At 38.0% G+C, this 16,298-nt stretch overlaps 3 protein-coding genes across 3 annotated transcripts in view; 2 read left to right on the forward strand and 1 right to left on the reverse strand.

The window, feature by feature from the left end:
- Positions 1-79: 79 nt before the first annotated feature.
- Positions 80-1,435, reverse strand: LOC117161868 (uncharacterized). Its single transcript, XM_033343620.2, has 4 exons — positions 1,318-1,435; positions 951-1,238; positions 667-876; positions 80-571 (listed from the first exon to the last, which is right to left on the reverse strand). The coding sequence occupies exons 1-4, from the start codon at positions 1,433-1,435 to the stop codon at positions 291-293; spliced, it is 897 nt and encodes a 298-aa protein (XP_033199511.2). The 3' UTR covers positions 80-290.
- Positions 1,436-1,892: 457 nt separating this feature from the next.
- Prosalpha2 (proteasome alpha2 subunit) lies at positions 1,893-3,211 on the forward strand. The gene is made up of 3 exons (XM_033343617.2): positions 1,893-2,045; positions 2,403-2,735; positions 2,806-3,211. The coding sequence occupies exons 1-3, from the start codon at positions 2,005-2,007 to the stop codon at positions 3,134-3,136; spliced, it is 705 nt and encodes a 234-aa protein (XP_033199508.1). The 5' UTR covers positions 1,893-2,004; the 3' UTR covers positions 3,137-3,211.
- A 319-nt stretch (positions 3,212-3,530) lies between these two features.
- The window catches only part of LOC143303546 (uncharacterized), a 28,733-nt gene continuing 15,965 nt past the window's right edge, over positions 3,531-16,298 (forward strand). The window contains exon 1 of the mRNA XM_076623942.1: positions 3,531-3,656. Coding sequence (XP_076480057.1) covers positions 3,647-3,656 — 10 coding nt within the window. The 5' untranslated portion in view covers positions 3,531-3,646. The remainder of the gene's footprint in view (positions 3,657-16,298) is intronic.

Raw genomic sequence — 16,298 nt, forward strand, 5'->3', positions numbered from 1 at the left:
ATTTATGACGTAGTGAATATGAATTAGAGCGATCATATACAATTAGGAGTATACGAAACGAGTATTATTACACGAAGAAATTATCACTAAACGTTTCGTTGAAGTTATGTGAAAGTAAAAGTACATAAAAATTTTATGATTGTAACTAGTATATCTATATCATACGTGGAGAATTAATGTACATCATCTTAAAAAAAAATAAAGCGACAAGTATCCGAATTAGTTCTATGGTAATTGTATTTATTTAGTATCATTGGCACTGTTTCTCTATTTTTACTTTTTTCTGAACATTATGCGATCGAAGTTTGTGCATCGTTTATTTGGTTTTTTGCAAATTGCTTGGATTCCACAGTGTTGTCTATGATCTCCGACGTTAGGTTGGATATTCGCAGGTCTTTCAGCTTTATCGTGCTCTCAAGGTACGCAAGCTTGTGATTTAGAGTGCAGATAATATCGTCGATCTTCCGGATTTTTCGTCTTAATTGCGCGTATACGTGACGAGGAACAGCGTCTTCTTCGTTGATATTCTCCGATGTTCTTTGTGTTCTAGACGCCTCGGCATCTTCTTTCACTTTAACAGGTAGAAAAATATGTGGAATTCTTTCGCACAGGAATTCGTCTATATACTAACATCTTTTAATTTTGGTAGGTATACATACAACTTACACGAATTTTGATTCTCTAATTGAAACTTTATATTTTGAAAGTAATTCCAGGTGTATAGCCAACTTATGAGCCATTCCAATATAAAGTAGAACATTTCTTTGGCGCGTGTAAATATTGATCTCTTACAATCAAGAGCCTTCAAAATTGGGTGACCAGTAGGACTTGACATTGATTTCTTTGATAACTTTGCCATAACTTTTATATTGTTGCCTAAACAAAGTATTATACACTTTGGAAACATTATGATTAAATTCCTATCAATATGTATCTAATGTTTGTATTACCTTCTTCGATAGAGTCATTTTGTGGTAGGTCCTGAAGATTCCGGGGCTCAATTCCATCTTTTATAATTTTCTTTCTTATTTCTAATAACATATTTTCAGCAGCTCCAGGATGACAGTTTACTAACTGATTAATAACATTTTTAGTTAATTTCATATCAATTTTATTTAGTACTTTTCGATTTAACACTTTCCAATTTTCTGTCTTCGTAGTTAAACTGTTGGCTGGTACGTAATTATGGAGGTCAACATAGCGAGGGTAATACATTTTAAGGATTTCCGCTATTATTACTAAGGAACAGGTTTCCTTATTATTTTAATTACAAGAAGCTAAATGAATTTCGGAATAATTGTTTCGTGCTATAACTACCAGCATCCGAAAGGTCTCTAGATAAATTCTTTGTTGATTTTGAAAGTGGAATCTTAGAGATCCATGCGTACAATTCTTCTACTTGATTTTTGGTATCCTTCTTATTTTCTTCGGCCATTTCTGTATGTATGATAGATATTTGTGTTACTATATTCTGAAATTAATTTAATAAACGCAATGGAAGAGATACAAGGTTGTATCGAAGATATTTTTTCTACAATGTGCAAAATTTTGCACTATACATTGATATAGGTCGTAGAAGAATTTATTAGTACGATAAATCTTATTTTTTGATGGTATTCGTTCGAAATATTTAGTTAAAAATCGTCATAAAATTGACATTTTTCTTTTATTTGAAGTTGGATCCTACTATATAGAATCATTTTTTGATCATTTTTTTAATCAAACACGTACTTCGCATCGATAAAAGGATTTTTCACGGATTGTCTCGAGGAAATGCAAGATTTCCAAAATTTTGATTCATAATGGCAGAATTTAATAGATAATAGCAGATAGATGTAAAAAAATGTACAGAAATTTTTATTTAAAAGTATAACCACAAATTTATATAGCAGCACAAAATATCCCTAGTATAAAAATCCCTGTTGTTCGTTCGTGCATGTTGCCAAACCTTGCACCGAAAGTTTCACTGTATTTAGTAACCTGTATTGTTGCAAAGTAATTGTCATGGCTTCGGAACGATATAGTTTCTCGTTAACAACTTTCAGGTAAATGTTGTCATTTCTTATAAGAATTCTTTGACTTCAACGAATAAATTCAACTTCATAATTAATATGGTCCACTTCCTATGGTTTAATAAATTAGTAAAAGTTCTCATTAACCTAACCTACAAATGAAATACATTTATCAGTTTACAGGATTTATTATTGAATATACATTAACAAGAAAGCAAATTTTTTCATATACTTTTATTTATCTAAGGCTGGTTATAAAAATTAATATTACTCGATCTATTCTCTTATTGAAAACAAATTGATTTCAATGGAGTATATAATGACTCGTCAAATATCTATATAGAATAAGTTTCAAAACGTAAATATCTCACAATATACTTTGTTACACAGCCCGTCTGGAAAACTGGTGCAGATAGAATATGCTTTAGCTGCAGTTGCTGCTGGAGCTGCTAGTGTTGGTATCAAGGCATCAAATGGAGTCGTTCTTGCTACAGAAAACAAACACAAATCAATATTGTACGATGAACACAGCGTGCAGAAAGTAGAAATGATTACGAAACATATTGGTATGGTCTACAGTGGGATGGGTCCAGATTACAGATTATTAGTAAAACAAGCACGTAAAATTGCACAGCAGTATCAGCTCATTTATCAAGAACCAATACCTACTGCGCAATTGGTGCAAAGAGTTGCCACGCTCATGCAAGAATACACGCAATCTGGGTAAATACCATTTACATAATTTTTTAATTTATTGAACATTCTATACTACTAATATATTGCAAAACTATAGAGGAGTCAGACCCTTTGGAGTCTCTTTGCTAATTTGTGGCTGGGATAATGAGAAGCCATGTTTATATCAGTGCGATCCTTCTGGTGCATTCTTTGCATGGAAGGCTACAGCAATGGGCAAAAACTTTGTAAATGGAAAAGTATTCCTCGAGAAGAGATATAGCAAAAGTTTGGAACTGGATGATGCTGTCCATACTGCGATTTTAACTTTGAAAGAAGGATTCGAAGGGCAGATGACTGCTGATAATATAGAAGTTGGTATTTGTGATGCAAATGGTTTCAGAAGATTGGAACCCTCCAATGTCAAGGATTACCTTGCCAATATTCCTTAACTAATTCCTTATATTACGTTGTTACAGTAATCTTCACACGATCTAAGGCGAATAAACTAGATTCTTATAATGAAATGTTTTATTGAAAATAAAGTTATTAATCCTTTATTTGTGACGTGTATATGGAAAAGTTCTTTTTTTATTTCTGAAAGGTCGATATATTTTTGCTTTATTGGGAATTCATTAGAAGAAGATTATTAAAATAATTTTAAAGATATAAAATTTGTGGCCAATTAAAATCATATGTTGCATAGAATTCGTTCGTTAGATTCGATTTTTGAATTATATGAGGAAAATATAATACTTCTCTGATAGAGCGCGCCACGAGCATTCATGTTGGTTGGGCGCGATCGTGCGCAAATGTGAACGAGTTTTCGTAGTCGGTGCGCGGCCGGCCGGTTGGTTTGTTTCGTGTGTTGTTGCATAGTGCTGTCAGTTTTCGGTGGTATTTAGTGTTGTCAAAAAATCGAGCAGAACACGTGACGGCCTCATCGGGCTATTTCTCAACGGATGTGCGTAGGTAAGCTCGCATTTCATTGCAATTAAAGTGCGTTTCGTGATGCTCATCTTGCCACTCGTAGTCTTGCTTCATCCCGATTACCGCAGTATTGTATGTACTTGTTTTCGATATCGAATATATATTCCGATCAGAGTTTTACTTTTACACGTATTAATCTTCGCATTCGATACAAGATCGTATCTATCGAAAATGCAAAATTATTAGTAACTGTCGATAACGGTCGTTTATCGAATCGCGTGTTCGTCGCGTTGCCGGTTGTTTGTTTATGTCAGCCATTAGTCACGATCGGTCGTGGAAATATTATTTATTATTTACTTATGCGTACTCGTCTTTTGCAAAGGTCGCAATAGTATGTTGAAATTATTTACGTGTAATGTTCTCGTCAGATCTAACACCTAATTTCTTAGAGGCAAGCAGTATACATAATACGTATGAGCCTCTTAGAAACCGGACTATTCAACTCCACTCTTTATAAGATTCTCCATTTCATTACTTGAATACGTGATTAGTATTGAATTTTTGAAAGAAACAAATTATCTATTTCCATGATTTCATTTACCACAAGAAAATGATATATATTCCGAATACTTAAAAAATTCGAAACTCGTTTTTTTACTTTTCAATTTGTGGAGTTAATCAATATCGCTTCTTTATTCTTCTTTAAATTTATATTACTAAGATGACGAATTGTATTAGTAGATTTCTTTTTATCGTATTTCATTTATCTTTAATTACGCAAAACTAGAAAGAAGCATAACAAAATGTAAAAACTCATTAGGTCTGTGAATGTTAGAATTAACTATCATGGATTCTCGATATTTATGTTTATTTTTATATTAGCAGAATATTACGTCAGTTTATGAATCGCAAATTCGCGTTTTCTAGAGGACAGGCCGCGGGCCTATAATAATTTGAAATCACGAATCCCGGCTAATCCCCGATCATCCCTCGGTTTCTATCTATCCTTGTCTCGCTGCTATACCCTCTCTTTTTCTTACTAACTCACTTTTCCAAGCGTCGTCTGCATTCGAAACGAACAATACCAGACTTTAATATGACGCATCCACAGACGCGTTTCCACGAGTAACGTCGGCTTTCATTTACTGGTGCTCGAACAGTGTTTCCACGTTGGTACTTGAAGATTTCCGCGGACAATCATGCCCGTCCAAAGTAAGAGAGGGAATTGCGAGGGTGAAAGAGATGGCTAAAGAGAGACACACAGTCTCGCGAAGACGAAGGCTTGGCTGTGCTGGTTGCATGGTTTGCAATTTTAATGTCGGCATTACAAGAGGCCAGTCAGTTCTTCCCTTCCAGCTGGCGAAAACGCTGAATTTACATTTCCGCTTTTGCGGAGAATCGCAAGCGTGCCGATGTCGCTTATTAAAAATTCTAAAAAGCCATCGAGCTCTCCCTCTTTTCATTCTATATTCTTCGGCTTTTGTCTTGGTCTATTGGTCTCTTGATGTCGCCACTTCTTTCCTTTCTGTCTTCTGCCTCTTCGATCTGAGTGTCTTCGAGATCCGGCACCTTCAGATCTACCATCTTCGTTTAACACAGTCGCTGGTTGTTGCTCATTATACGGGGGAATAAGACTATAATGACGCAAATAAAAATTGTCAGAATTTTAATTCAATCATGTATTTCTTAAAAATATTTTTTAAAATCATCATTTATTTAGTTTCATGCTGGAAGATACAGGGTGTCGGAAATATTGGCGAGAGAAGTAGAGATAGAAAAGAAGTCGTTTAGTAGAATGAATTTTTTTTTTATTCTAGAGTTTCTTTCCTTTTTATTCTAGACGTTTGTTCTACGACCTTCTTTTATTCTAATAAAAATTGGCTGAGAATGAAATTCCTTCTAAGTAATATATATATATATATATATATATATATATATAGAAGTCGTGTTTAATGCTTTTCGGACTTTTGCTTCCGAAAGTTGGGGACATCTGTCGCGACAGTTTGAACCGTACTAGGGTCTAATTACGGGCATTTTTTTTATCCTTTTACTCCTTCTCTTTCATTCCTTCTTTATCAGAGGTCAGCCAGTTGGACTTTACGCGCGAGACAAACAATACGAGAGTGAAATTACACGCTGGTTAATTGCGTGTTAGGTATGCAAGACGCGATCCGCTTGCACGAAAAACGTAATGAGCGTTGACACTTTTGCGGACGGTAGCATAATACCGATTCGATCGTGTCCGCATTTGTTCCTTTGTAACATTCTGCATAATCGACATACCGATTAGTTCATTGGATAATTTTGAAAGTTGGATTCTGACGAACGTAACGCAGTTCGAGTATATTTATTAACTATATTTTTGCAAAATGTCGTTTTTCGGTGCTTCACCCTGTATTTGTAAAAAATGTATATTCTGAATTTATATTCTGAAATATTACGTTTTGAAACTTCAAAATTCTCGATACGAAATTGTTAGAATTAATCTCCGTTTAAATATCACATTTTATCAAATTTATAAAATATCAAATTTATGAAACATTAAGTACTTGAATCCAGCTCGTTGAAATACGAATAAAATAATAATTATATGTTGCTTTCACGCGCTAAAAGTTTCGTTTATTATTTTACTATGTAATATCAGTTGATTAATGTTTAATTAAAACCACGAGAAACGTTCATTTTTCTCGCCACGTACATTAACGAGTCACGAGTCAGTGAAGCGAAAGGATTTTCGTCGACAAGTAAATGAACTTTGCCATCGTCCCCTTTTTCCACGGACGTTAGTAGGTATCCAAAGCTATAATACCACGTATCTATATATCTATATATTTAGAGCTATGCTATATGTATAATGTACACCGATCTAGTAGAACAAGTTCTTAAACTATGTCAGTGGTGTTCGTGTCCGAGAAGCTTCGGTTTAAATAATCGCGCGGTTAGTTCGATAACGATCATTCCAACTCCTCTCGTTACGGTTATAGCTGGCGATATTAGGTATTCGCTGTTTATTTGACACGTTGTCTGCATTGCAGTGACTACCGATATCGAATAAACGTACAAATAGGAGGCTGTTATCCACACGTGTTCGACACTCGGACTCTCGTAACGTTGTCCACGACGCAAAGTGGAATATTAGGCCACGTAAATAGAGAATTCGTCATCGATGGCTGACTGAAGTGGTTGTTGAAAATCAATCACCAATTACTATATAATCCTATAATACGAACAGCTTCGAATCTCTTCTGCCAATTAAACATTCGAAATTTTTTCAAGCGAATGTACTGTGGAAGAATAGCAACGAAGTTCTCGATTCATCGACTCAATCTTGTCCCCTCCTGTCTTTGCGTTCTTAATCATTTATTCCTGCAAAAAAGTTGCAATGTCACGGAGAGCCATCTGTCGCATCCTGTAGGTTTTTACTAGCGAGAAAGGTAGGTAGGTAGGAAGGAAGGAAGGAAGGAAGGAAGGAAGGAGGAAGAACGCAAGACAAGCAATTTAGTCAGACATTTTCGCCGGCGTCTCGCTTCTTCTCGGATGTGTCTACTTTCCACGTTTCGAAGCTTCACCGACGCTGAAGATAGATGGCGAATACACACAGAGAAAATGATAAAAGATTCCTACGATACTTCTTCAAGGTTAGACAGCATTTTCCCTGAAGAATCGTAGGTCTGATTTAACGCATCTTTTACGCGTTCTTTCGTTGCTTGATTCTTAATAGACTAATCTAGTCATCGGCAAAATTACTCGTAGAATATCTATTCTCTATTTAATTGAAACCTAGTTCAATGTGGTCGACAGGGAACCAAAACTACGGTGTACAGAAACCAAAATGGCCCGACATGTAACAAACAGGGCACGATTCCTGAAACGTTTCATTGGATCTCCGGTAAACCGATGGTCCATATATTTTCGACGTAGCTCGTGCGAGTAAAATATAATAGGCAGAACGTGTCCTTCTTCGTTGCAAGCGCAGCTAGCCGAGATGTCTTTGTCTCTGTTTGACGAGAAACGGCATTCGGCCGAGCGATCAAAGCTTCCAGGAGCTGACAAGCCCCGGATGACGTCGATCGCTTCGGTTTCCCGTCGTCGCAAGCTCCGATGAACAGCTTTTTTCATCCCGGCTTGCACAAGCCGCCCTGCAGAAGCTCGTTTTCCCTTTTCACTGTGTGGGAGACCGTGCCCTCCCTCTCGGTCCACGGATAAAATTAGATCGTTGCCCGATCTATCTTCTCGCGCCATTTTTCTAGCTCTAGCGGTTTTGCTCGCACACGTTCACCTTGCTTGCTAGCTCTGTTCCCTTCTAGTTTGTTCGCCGTGGGAACACCGAGTTCGTGCAGACCAATGATTGGACTTGTTATCGATAAAAAAAAAGTTCTCCCGATGAACTTTTGTTGATCGTTTGGTGAATAGGTACCATAGAAACAGGTACACTAGCGTCCATAAGTATTTGCACATTTCGAAATTATTGCGAACGTGTGAAATACAATGAATCTAAGAGACGTAGAAAAGAAAAGTACGACGAAATGCTAATACTGTTTCAAAATATTTCGAGTAAGCGGCACGATAGATTCATAGAAGTTGGTCGCAAATGTTGCAATACTTTGGTGTATCATTGTGTGGGCATGAATGGTTGCGTATACGAAATCAAACTAATTTTCGCTGTATGAGCGCGATGCAGATCACTCGCGTTACCAGGGAATTCCTTTTAACGTTCAAGGTGTCTTCGTCTTTGTCCTGGGAAACATAACTTCGTCCAAGAATACAATGAGCGGCGAACATCGTGGAATGTAATTAAGCCGGAGTTACTGACGGAACACGGCTGATGTCAAATTATGGGGTTGCCTTACCCTCTCCTTCCCTCTCGCCCTAGTTCGTCATACTGATTTATTTCCTGCCAACCAATAGCTTCTGACGTTTTGCGGCGCACGTTCCATCCTTTTGTGTCCAATATCTTGGGAATTCTGTGTATCTGAAACTTCCCTCAATGACGGTGAAAATATTTTTCTAATTTTCATATTTTTCCACGGATAAGTGCTTTGAGTTATTTAAATTATCGAGCAGAGTTACGTGGAAACGAGCATAGAGGTTTTAGATAAAGCGAAGAATGAAATTTCTCCGCTCACGTTTAGACGAGTTTGCTAGTGCAACGTAGTCACTAATACTGAAACCATACGGTAACCGACATGCAATCAATACTATCGTCGCTCGAACGTTATTTCATACTACCTCAATAATCACTAGCACGCGCCAAGTTATTTTCGAGAACGTGTCATTTTAATTGAGATACGGGAATTTCGGAAGCTCTGTGGAATTCCTTTGATTTCCCAGATTGCGAATAATGAAAAAGAAACGAGTAGCAACGATCTTAAAGAATCTTTCCAAATTTACCAAGTTAATCATTACATTTCAACCTGAAAATCTTCGTTGCTTCTCTTTTACTTAAAAAATGCATTTGCCATTCGCCATCGAGGAAAGGAACTTTTCTTAATTACGGAGAAAAATTGCTCGGCATTTTGAGACTCGCGTTCCTCGGATCGTAATTATTCCGTAACTCCATTGTCGCGCTTGAATCACGTCTACCGGTTTATTTTTGTCTTGACTTTGCTCCATTATTCAACAATATTTCCATAACTATCGCTCTCGTGCGCAGCAATTTCGAATTTTCTACGAATTCCCTTGCTATAGCTATATTTTCTAAAAGAGTAAGGCAGTTTCAATCACATTCGTAAGAGTCATGGTCGATTATTCGACTCGCGTTGGATGTAAATGACGAGAAAAAGTCGTGCTTTTAACTGCACGCCGTCCGCCCCTGAATTATAGCAGTTTCGCTGGAAAGTTCTCAAACAACACATCGTTCGCTCGAGTATGTATTCCCGGCGCTCATATACGAACGAATAGGTAGGAACAGCTCTGGATTTCGACAGAGGAGAACGATTCAACCAACACGGGAGAGGACTATTGCCAAAGTTTTGAGATATAGGAATACTTGTTTTTGCAAAAGCTCGCCAGACCCCCGTTTAAAGCGCCTAAGGCCTACGATTTCTCCGGGAAATCGCCAACAACGAATCGGTAATACGTTCGTGAATCTGTAAACATCGGACATTTTCCAACTTCGACGCTTAGATTATGAAAATATGATTCTCGAGCGTGTTTAGTCGAAACTACGATGTTGTCTGCTGTTTCATTTGCTAAAACGCAATTTACTGCTACAAACTGGTATAACCTGTATTTGATTTCGGCCGAACGAAAACTAAACGCAAGTGTTACGAGGTTTCTCGAATCGCTCGTTTGACTTTTTGCTTTTCAGAGAATAACGCAACAGACAAACAATGGCCCCTGCAATTATTTTGTTAATAAACGTGTATACAAAACGCCGACGGTTATTTCCATGCTTCTACATATTGCCTAAAGTTTCGAAAGGATAAGGCTTGTTCTGAAATAAGAATGTATGCGCGGCATCCGCGTTATTTGTAACGCAAAATGCAGCAGCACTCGGAAAGTTGGGAACAACGTGGAAACTGAGTTACGACACTTGGCGCGTTCATCGAAAAAGTTACGGCGGTTGATAAATTTATTAAAAGGTAGCGCAGCGAGACGGTTGCTCGTGGTTATTACTTTCCCATGTAAATATTGTCGCGGACGTAATTTGTTAAAAAAGGATCCGGCGGAAAGCTGCTTGCGGCTTTTAATTGTGGCTCGTAAACAGAATGCACATTTTCCTGCGAGAAAAGTTTACTCTAGCCCGGCTTTTAACGGGCGTATTGCATGATGTGTACAGTTTTACAGGATAGAAAAGATATTTCGCAAGGCAATTTGAGCTTTCAGCAAATCGCTGTAACTTTTTTCGTTACGTTTCGAATTAGAGGCGAACAAATTTATTTCCCATACGAGCAAAAATATCTTTTAACGCGTGTATTCTACGAAGTATGGGGTTTCCAAAGACGGAGAGAATTCTTTATACATGCGACAATTTCTATAATCTCTGCTACGTTTCAGGTGAAAAAAGAAAAATTGCTTATTAATATAACTGGAAAATATGGGAATATTTGGAGTGGATTGATTTTACCGGTAGATGCTGGTGATAGACGAGTTTGTCTCGGGTTGTACACGGGATGCTAGGTTGCGGTTAGCCCTGCGCATCCTGTGGTATCAGTCCATTATCTCCTTTCCGCACGTATCGTAACATAGTCGCGTAGCAGCGATTAGTTTGCTATTTTATCGTCTAAAGCCGAGTTCATTGCGAGCCGCCCTCTCGATGCCGCGGGGTGAAAGATCGACGATGGTAAGTCGAACCCTTCGGTAACTTGAGATGTCGTTTCAACCACCGGTTACCACTCGTCAGCTTTGCTCTAACTACCACAAGATCACTCTTTGAATGCCTTCGAACCTTTAATGCAACCGAAATGTTCGTTCGCACCATACACGTCGACGTAGATTTTACTTTACGCGTAACGTCACGCTTACGCTTCATCCCTCGTTCAACGAATTAATTATTTCCTTCGACTATAAACATCGGAGGTTTCGTTTTTGAGAAAATCGAGTTTGAAAACCCATTAAATATTCATAATTCTGGTCGTATTTTGAACCACAGAATCTTGCTGATTTTAGTCGAATCACACGACTTACTATTTAAAATATAATTTTCCATTGATCGTCAGTACGATTTATTTGTCATCGTTTCCATTCGATAGGTAAGGTTCTATCTTTATCTCATAAACTTTTCAACTTCTGTCTGTTTCGTTTATTTTCGCGTATACGAAACAACGATTCAAGATCCTATTCATACATATAAGAAAATTTACATCACGCTAAGGATGATCTTACCTATTCGACATGACGAATACGACGGCCAGACGGTTCCTAGACAACAAATATCTGGATTCAGGCTTGCGTCAGGAAAGGAACTTCAAGCTCGGATAAAACAATGGAGATTCGAGGCGAAGACAATGCGGGTTGCCTTGCTGGTACACCGCAGCACCCGACAAGGTGCTCGAGCAGAATTCTGTTCATCTACGCGTATCTAAAGTAACTGCAGCTCCTTCCCGTGAGTTTAGTTTCACCTCCGTTATACTCCTTGCGTTTTATGTTTCATCCTGTAGTCATTTGAAAACGATAAATCGCTTGATAATTAGAATCATCCACTTTCAAGCAAATTATTTTTTCTTCAAATAAATTTATACAAATATTCGTATGTTGGGGTAGGATCGTTCTAACGATTCTCGTTTTCGCAATTTTGTTATTTGGATCAGTGGCATAAAGTTGAGTGTCACTGACGTATTTTGGAATAATAGGTCGTTTATCATTTAGCGTGATTTGCTTCTAAGCAAATTGTTGTTTCCTTAGAAAATTCTAACTAGGTATTCGTATATTAGAAGAATATTACTTTTTCGATTTTGGTACCTGGACCGGTGGTGCGAAGTTGAGAGTGTTTTCTAGACGGATGTAAAAGGCGACGAAGAAAGAGATCCAATCGGGAGGAAACAATTTGCAGGCGGGTTCGATCGCGACATTCACCGTTCGATCATCCCTTATGGGCTGCTCAGGCTCGACCCTCGTAATTGACCAAAGTTCCTATCCCCCTCTACTCTCGTACCACCATGCGCAAGATTAATTTCCGTAGGTTCAAGGTCTTTCTTTATACCGGAATAACCGGTGGGCATTCTTAATCAGCTCGTCGAGCTTCGATCTCACCTTGTTTCATCACGTTTAGAGTCGTTGGGATGAAATTTTCATTGTCGAATAGGAACAAAACTTTGTCGGTGAATGCTGAATCCGCAAGCGTAATACAACGTACCATCAGTGTCTATTAATTTATGAATAATTTATCAGTTCCGGAAACTTGTCAGTTGTAACTTGTAAATTTCATATACATTATATTAATCATATATATTAATAAATTAGTCCAAAATGTACGACTAGGTAAAACGTACCACTTGATCGAGAAGAAAGTTATTGCTGGTCACATAAAAATCGTAGAGAAAAAAAATTATATCGATGGAATAAAAATGAGACGAGAAGTAAGAATCCTTGGGCTTTGCGCATGCTTTTCATCCCTCGTATCGGTATTTCCGCTTTTGCATCGAATTCTTGAGACCACCACGGAAGGATCTAGTAGGATCGATAACCTGATCCTCGTGGAACCGTGAGTTACGTTCGCGCCCGACTTTACCTCTGATATTTCGTCGTTATTTTGCTTTTTCAAATGGAAACATCCGCGGACACGTTCCTGAGAATAGCGACTTCCTCGCGAGCTTATAACTTGGGTGAATAGAAATCGCGACTAGGGACCGTTAATTCGTTCGAGTAGATTTTTAATTAAAGTCTACCGTAATTGCTCGCTACTTGAGGATATTCTCAAGGAGCTCCGTGATCTTCGAAGCGTTTTAGTAGTCAAGACCGAAATGGGAATGAAATTTTAATGGATTCTTATCGCGTTTCCTTATATCGTGTACCCAAATTGCCCAGACCTCCATCATCTGATGTCTAGAAGGCATTTTTCGGGCTGGAAGATTCGTGCTGTTCTGTACAATTCTGTACAATTCTGATCTGTACAATTTTATAAGTACAAGTTTGTATCTATAGCTTCACGTAGCCTCGATGAGTCGATCATTATTCTGGTAAGTTTACCACTTTGTATTCGGCTTGCGAACACTTTGCTCGCTTACTCGCGGGAATTATGCCGCTCGATTGTTTCTCCAGAAAGTGAAACGAAGTTTCCAACGTTTACTCGGGTACCCAGGTGTCTCCGGCAGAAACTTTCGCAGAGTCCCTTTAAGCTTCGTAAATTACAAATTGCCAAGTTTTTCTACCGATAGTATTTACTTATTCTGCTCCGCACTGGTCTCTCTATTCTTAGTCCCAAGAAATGTTTATGGACAAAATAGATATCTACGTATCGCATTCGTTGGAATGTTCTCAACGAATAAACGCAAGACTAATGAAAAGTATTTTTGACAAAATTTCCAAAGTCACTTGACATATTTTCATTTTAATTGCACCTCTTGAAAACTGGATGCAAAAATTCGCATCTCTTTTGATTAAAAGGTTGCGCACTATGTTCTCTCGATGTCCTCTGAATTCGTTACACGGATAGCGATAGTTTGAACAAACAAGTTCTCCACTGTAATACGGTTAATTATTAGTTGTTTGTGTAGCTGCATGTGTACGTATCGCTTACGCGTGCACGCAAATAAATACAGGACAGAAATTATGATTGTATCGTTGTTAACGAGTCCTGGCACATGCAGGAAATAATCAGATTATTTTCTATACAGTTACTTAACTCGATTATTTTAACACGATGCGGCACGGGGCTACATTACGCTCGCTGCTGACGAGTGGCTTCGAAACACGTATTTTATTATGGAAAAATCAGTCGGAACGGGTAACCTAAAATGCAAAATATTCTACGCGAATAATATTTCTTACTTACCTAATTACTCGTATAGAGGCTTTCCAGTATATACGTTATTTGGTGATTTTTGCGCAGGAATTATTACTACAAATTAACCCTTTTGAGGTGGATTTTTTGTAACGTTGAATAATATAATGGTAGAGACTATAATACACCGAAGGTTGAAAAAATATAGGTCGATTATAATATTTTTAATGAGGTATGTGACTTCGTTTTTCATGTATAACGAGATTCTATGTTTCAGTAAGTCACGCTGACGCCAGAAATATTATAGCAATCCGGTAGTAGTATTCCTAAAAATTCCTTCGAAATTTATCGTAAGAAGTAAAGTGATTTATCAAAAAGTGTTTAGGGTAACCGTTTGTACAAAATTAAATCGATCAAGTAAAGTTAATCTTACTGAAATACCATTTTGCCGTATCATAGAGGACTTGTTGCGACTAGCAAGAAATCGCTGACATTTTGATATTTTTCATTAGATTCGCTTTAAACGGCGAGATTAAAATTCGTTATCGCCGTATCTGAAACACCTTTAAAGAGCTTTTAAAGGCTTTAACAGAGGGGCGGTGGCGTACAGCGAAGGGTGGATATTTTATAATTAACGTAATAATTTATCTCTCTCTTTTCGTCTCTCTCTCTCTTTCTCCCTTGCGATGGCAGGCACAAGAGCTACGACTTTTTTTCATAAAAATTCCGGGGTCAATGGAAAAATAAATAAAAAGAGGGAGACCGACGACCAAGCGGAGAAACCGTGGAAAATGATGTTATTAAAAGTAGCGCGATGGTGCGCGTGTATGCGCGTTTTTACACGCCCACACACGCAGCTTCCTTTCATAAATCGACCATGCTTGTATCCCGCTGGCTGTGAAAAATCTGCTGCTTCCAGTAATTAGAATTATCTCTAAATCACTTGATTAAACAATTAAACGAAACAACGATCGTCCGTTAGTTTCAAAGCGATTCTCGATCGTTTTTGCTCAAACGCAAAATTTAAACGCCAACGCGTCTCCGTTTTTAATTCATTTCAATATCAATTCGATTTCTATTTTGGAATTTTAATTATTCGATTGCACCGTTTCATGGAAGTTGGTTAACCGTAATTGAAATCTCGATACATAGTTAGTTGAGAGAAAAAAAAATGGTAAAAGAGGTCAGGTCGTGGCAAATTGAAAAACAATATTGATCGTGTTAAACTTGTTTAACGCTCGTAACTTACTGGTCCAAGGTAGTGGTATTTGTTTATGTAATGCAGGCGTCTCTACGATCGCAGCTGATGACAACAATAATGGATGGAACTGCCGGTGAACTTTACGATGTTCCCGCTAGTCGCATTCGCAATGGATGCTGCTCGAACAAGTTAAAGAACCACGCTTTGTTTTTCTGTCACAGAATATACATGTAATGTATAATTTCATTTTCGCGAGATGGCATCCACGGCGTGGACAGAATAGTCATGAAATAATTTTGGTTAAATACTGCGAAAATTGGCAGCGAGTTATCCGAACGAAAAAGCCGAAGTCCTCAGCTGAGGCGTGTTCTGCAGAGAATGGCCGACGCTGGGATTTCGCACGTTAATAATTTCGGTATAATGCGCCTATCTGAGATATATGACGAGCGATTTCTGCGTGCGGCCTGCTCGTGAAGTTTATCGCCGCCCCTTTCGTGTAGGACGTCGCTTGATGACAGAAAAACTGGCAGAAAGAAAATTTATACGATCCGTTGCGTCGACCCTCCTCGTACTAGAGGATTTGCTCTGCACTTGTCACCAACCTGCACATTCTTCCTTTTGATTTATCTTGACGAGGATTAGTTGAACTTTCGATGGTCTCGAGTCTAATGATATCGCGAGAAAGAAGAAGTTAAAAATCCCTCGTCGATAATATAACGGAGCCTTTCTGAATGTAAGATGATCAAGTTTTTATTAAGTCAACATCTCGAAACAGAAATCTTATTTTCATAAATTTATCTTAAGGGGATAACGTGAACCTGGAAGAAAATAAAAGGAGAATATTTGCAATTTGTCGTTTCATCCATGCGTTTAATTTATGAAGTTGATCGTGGCTTCTGAGCGACTCAGTTAATGAGAAGCGTATTGATCGAATTTTCCCGTGTGATATTCGATCGCAATGTCGAAGAGAATCTCCGCGTTCCCTTTTCCCTTGCTTTTCAAAACTTCTGCAAGCCCGGCCGAAGTTTAGTAAATCCAAGATACAATAGGCTGTGCAGTTTAATCCAACTCATGACTAATCCAGCCGAGAAACTTGCCT

The sequence above is a fragment of the Bombus vancouverensis genome, chromosome 13 (genome assembly GCF_051014615.1).
Source record: "Bombus vancouverensis nearcticus chromosome 13, iyBomVanc1_principal, whole genome shotgun sequence".
Lineage (NCBI taxonomy): Eukaryota > Metazoa > Arthropoda > Insecta > Hymenoptera > Apidae > Bombus > Bombus vancouverensis.

Bases quoted from the DNA above. Each gene is read 5' to 3' on its own strand.
- LOC117161868 (XM_033343620.2), bottom strand. From the start codon at position 1,435: ATGGCCGAAGAAAATAAGAAGGATACCAAAAATCAAGTAGAAGAATTG. The intron at 1,239-1,317 runs GTAGTTATAGCA...CCTGTTCCTTAG, and splicing joins TAGAGACCTTTCGGATGCTG to TAATAATAGCGGAAATCCTT. The intron at 572-666 runs GTAAGTTGTATG...TACCTGTTAAAG, and splicing joins ATTAGAGAATCAAAATTCGT to TGAAAGAAGATGCCGAGGCG.
- Prosalpha2 (XM_033343617.2), top strand. From the start codon at position 2,005: ATGGCTTCGGAACGATATAGTTTCTCGTTAACAACTTTCAG. The intron at 2,046-2,402 runs GTAAATGTTGTC...TTTGTTACACAG, and splicing joins TTCTCGTTAACAACTTTCAG to CCCGTCTGGAAAACTGGTGC. The intron at 2,736-2,805 runs GTAAATACCATT...GCAAAACTATAG, and splicing joins CAAGAATACACGCAATCTGG to AGGAGTCAGACCCTTTGGAG.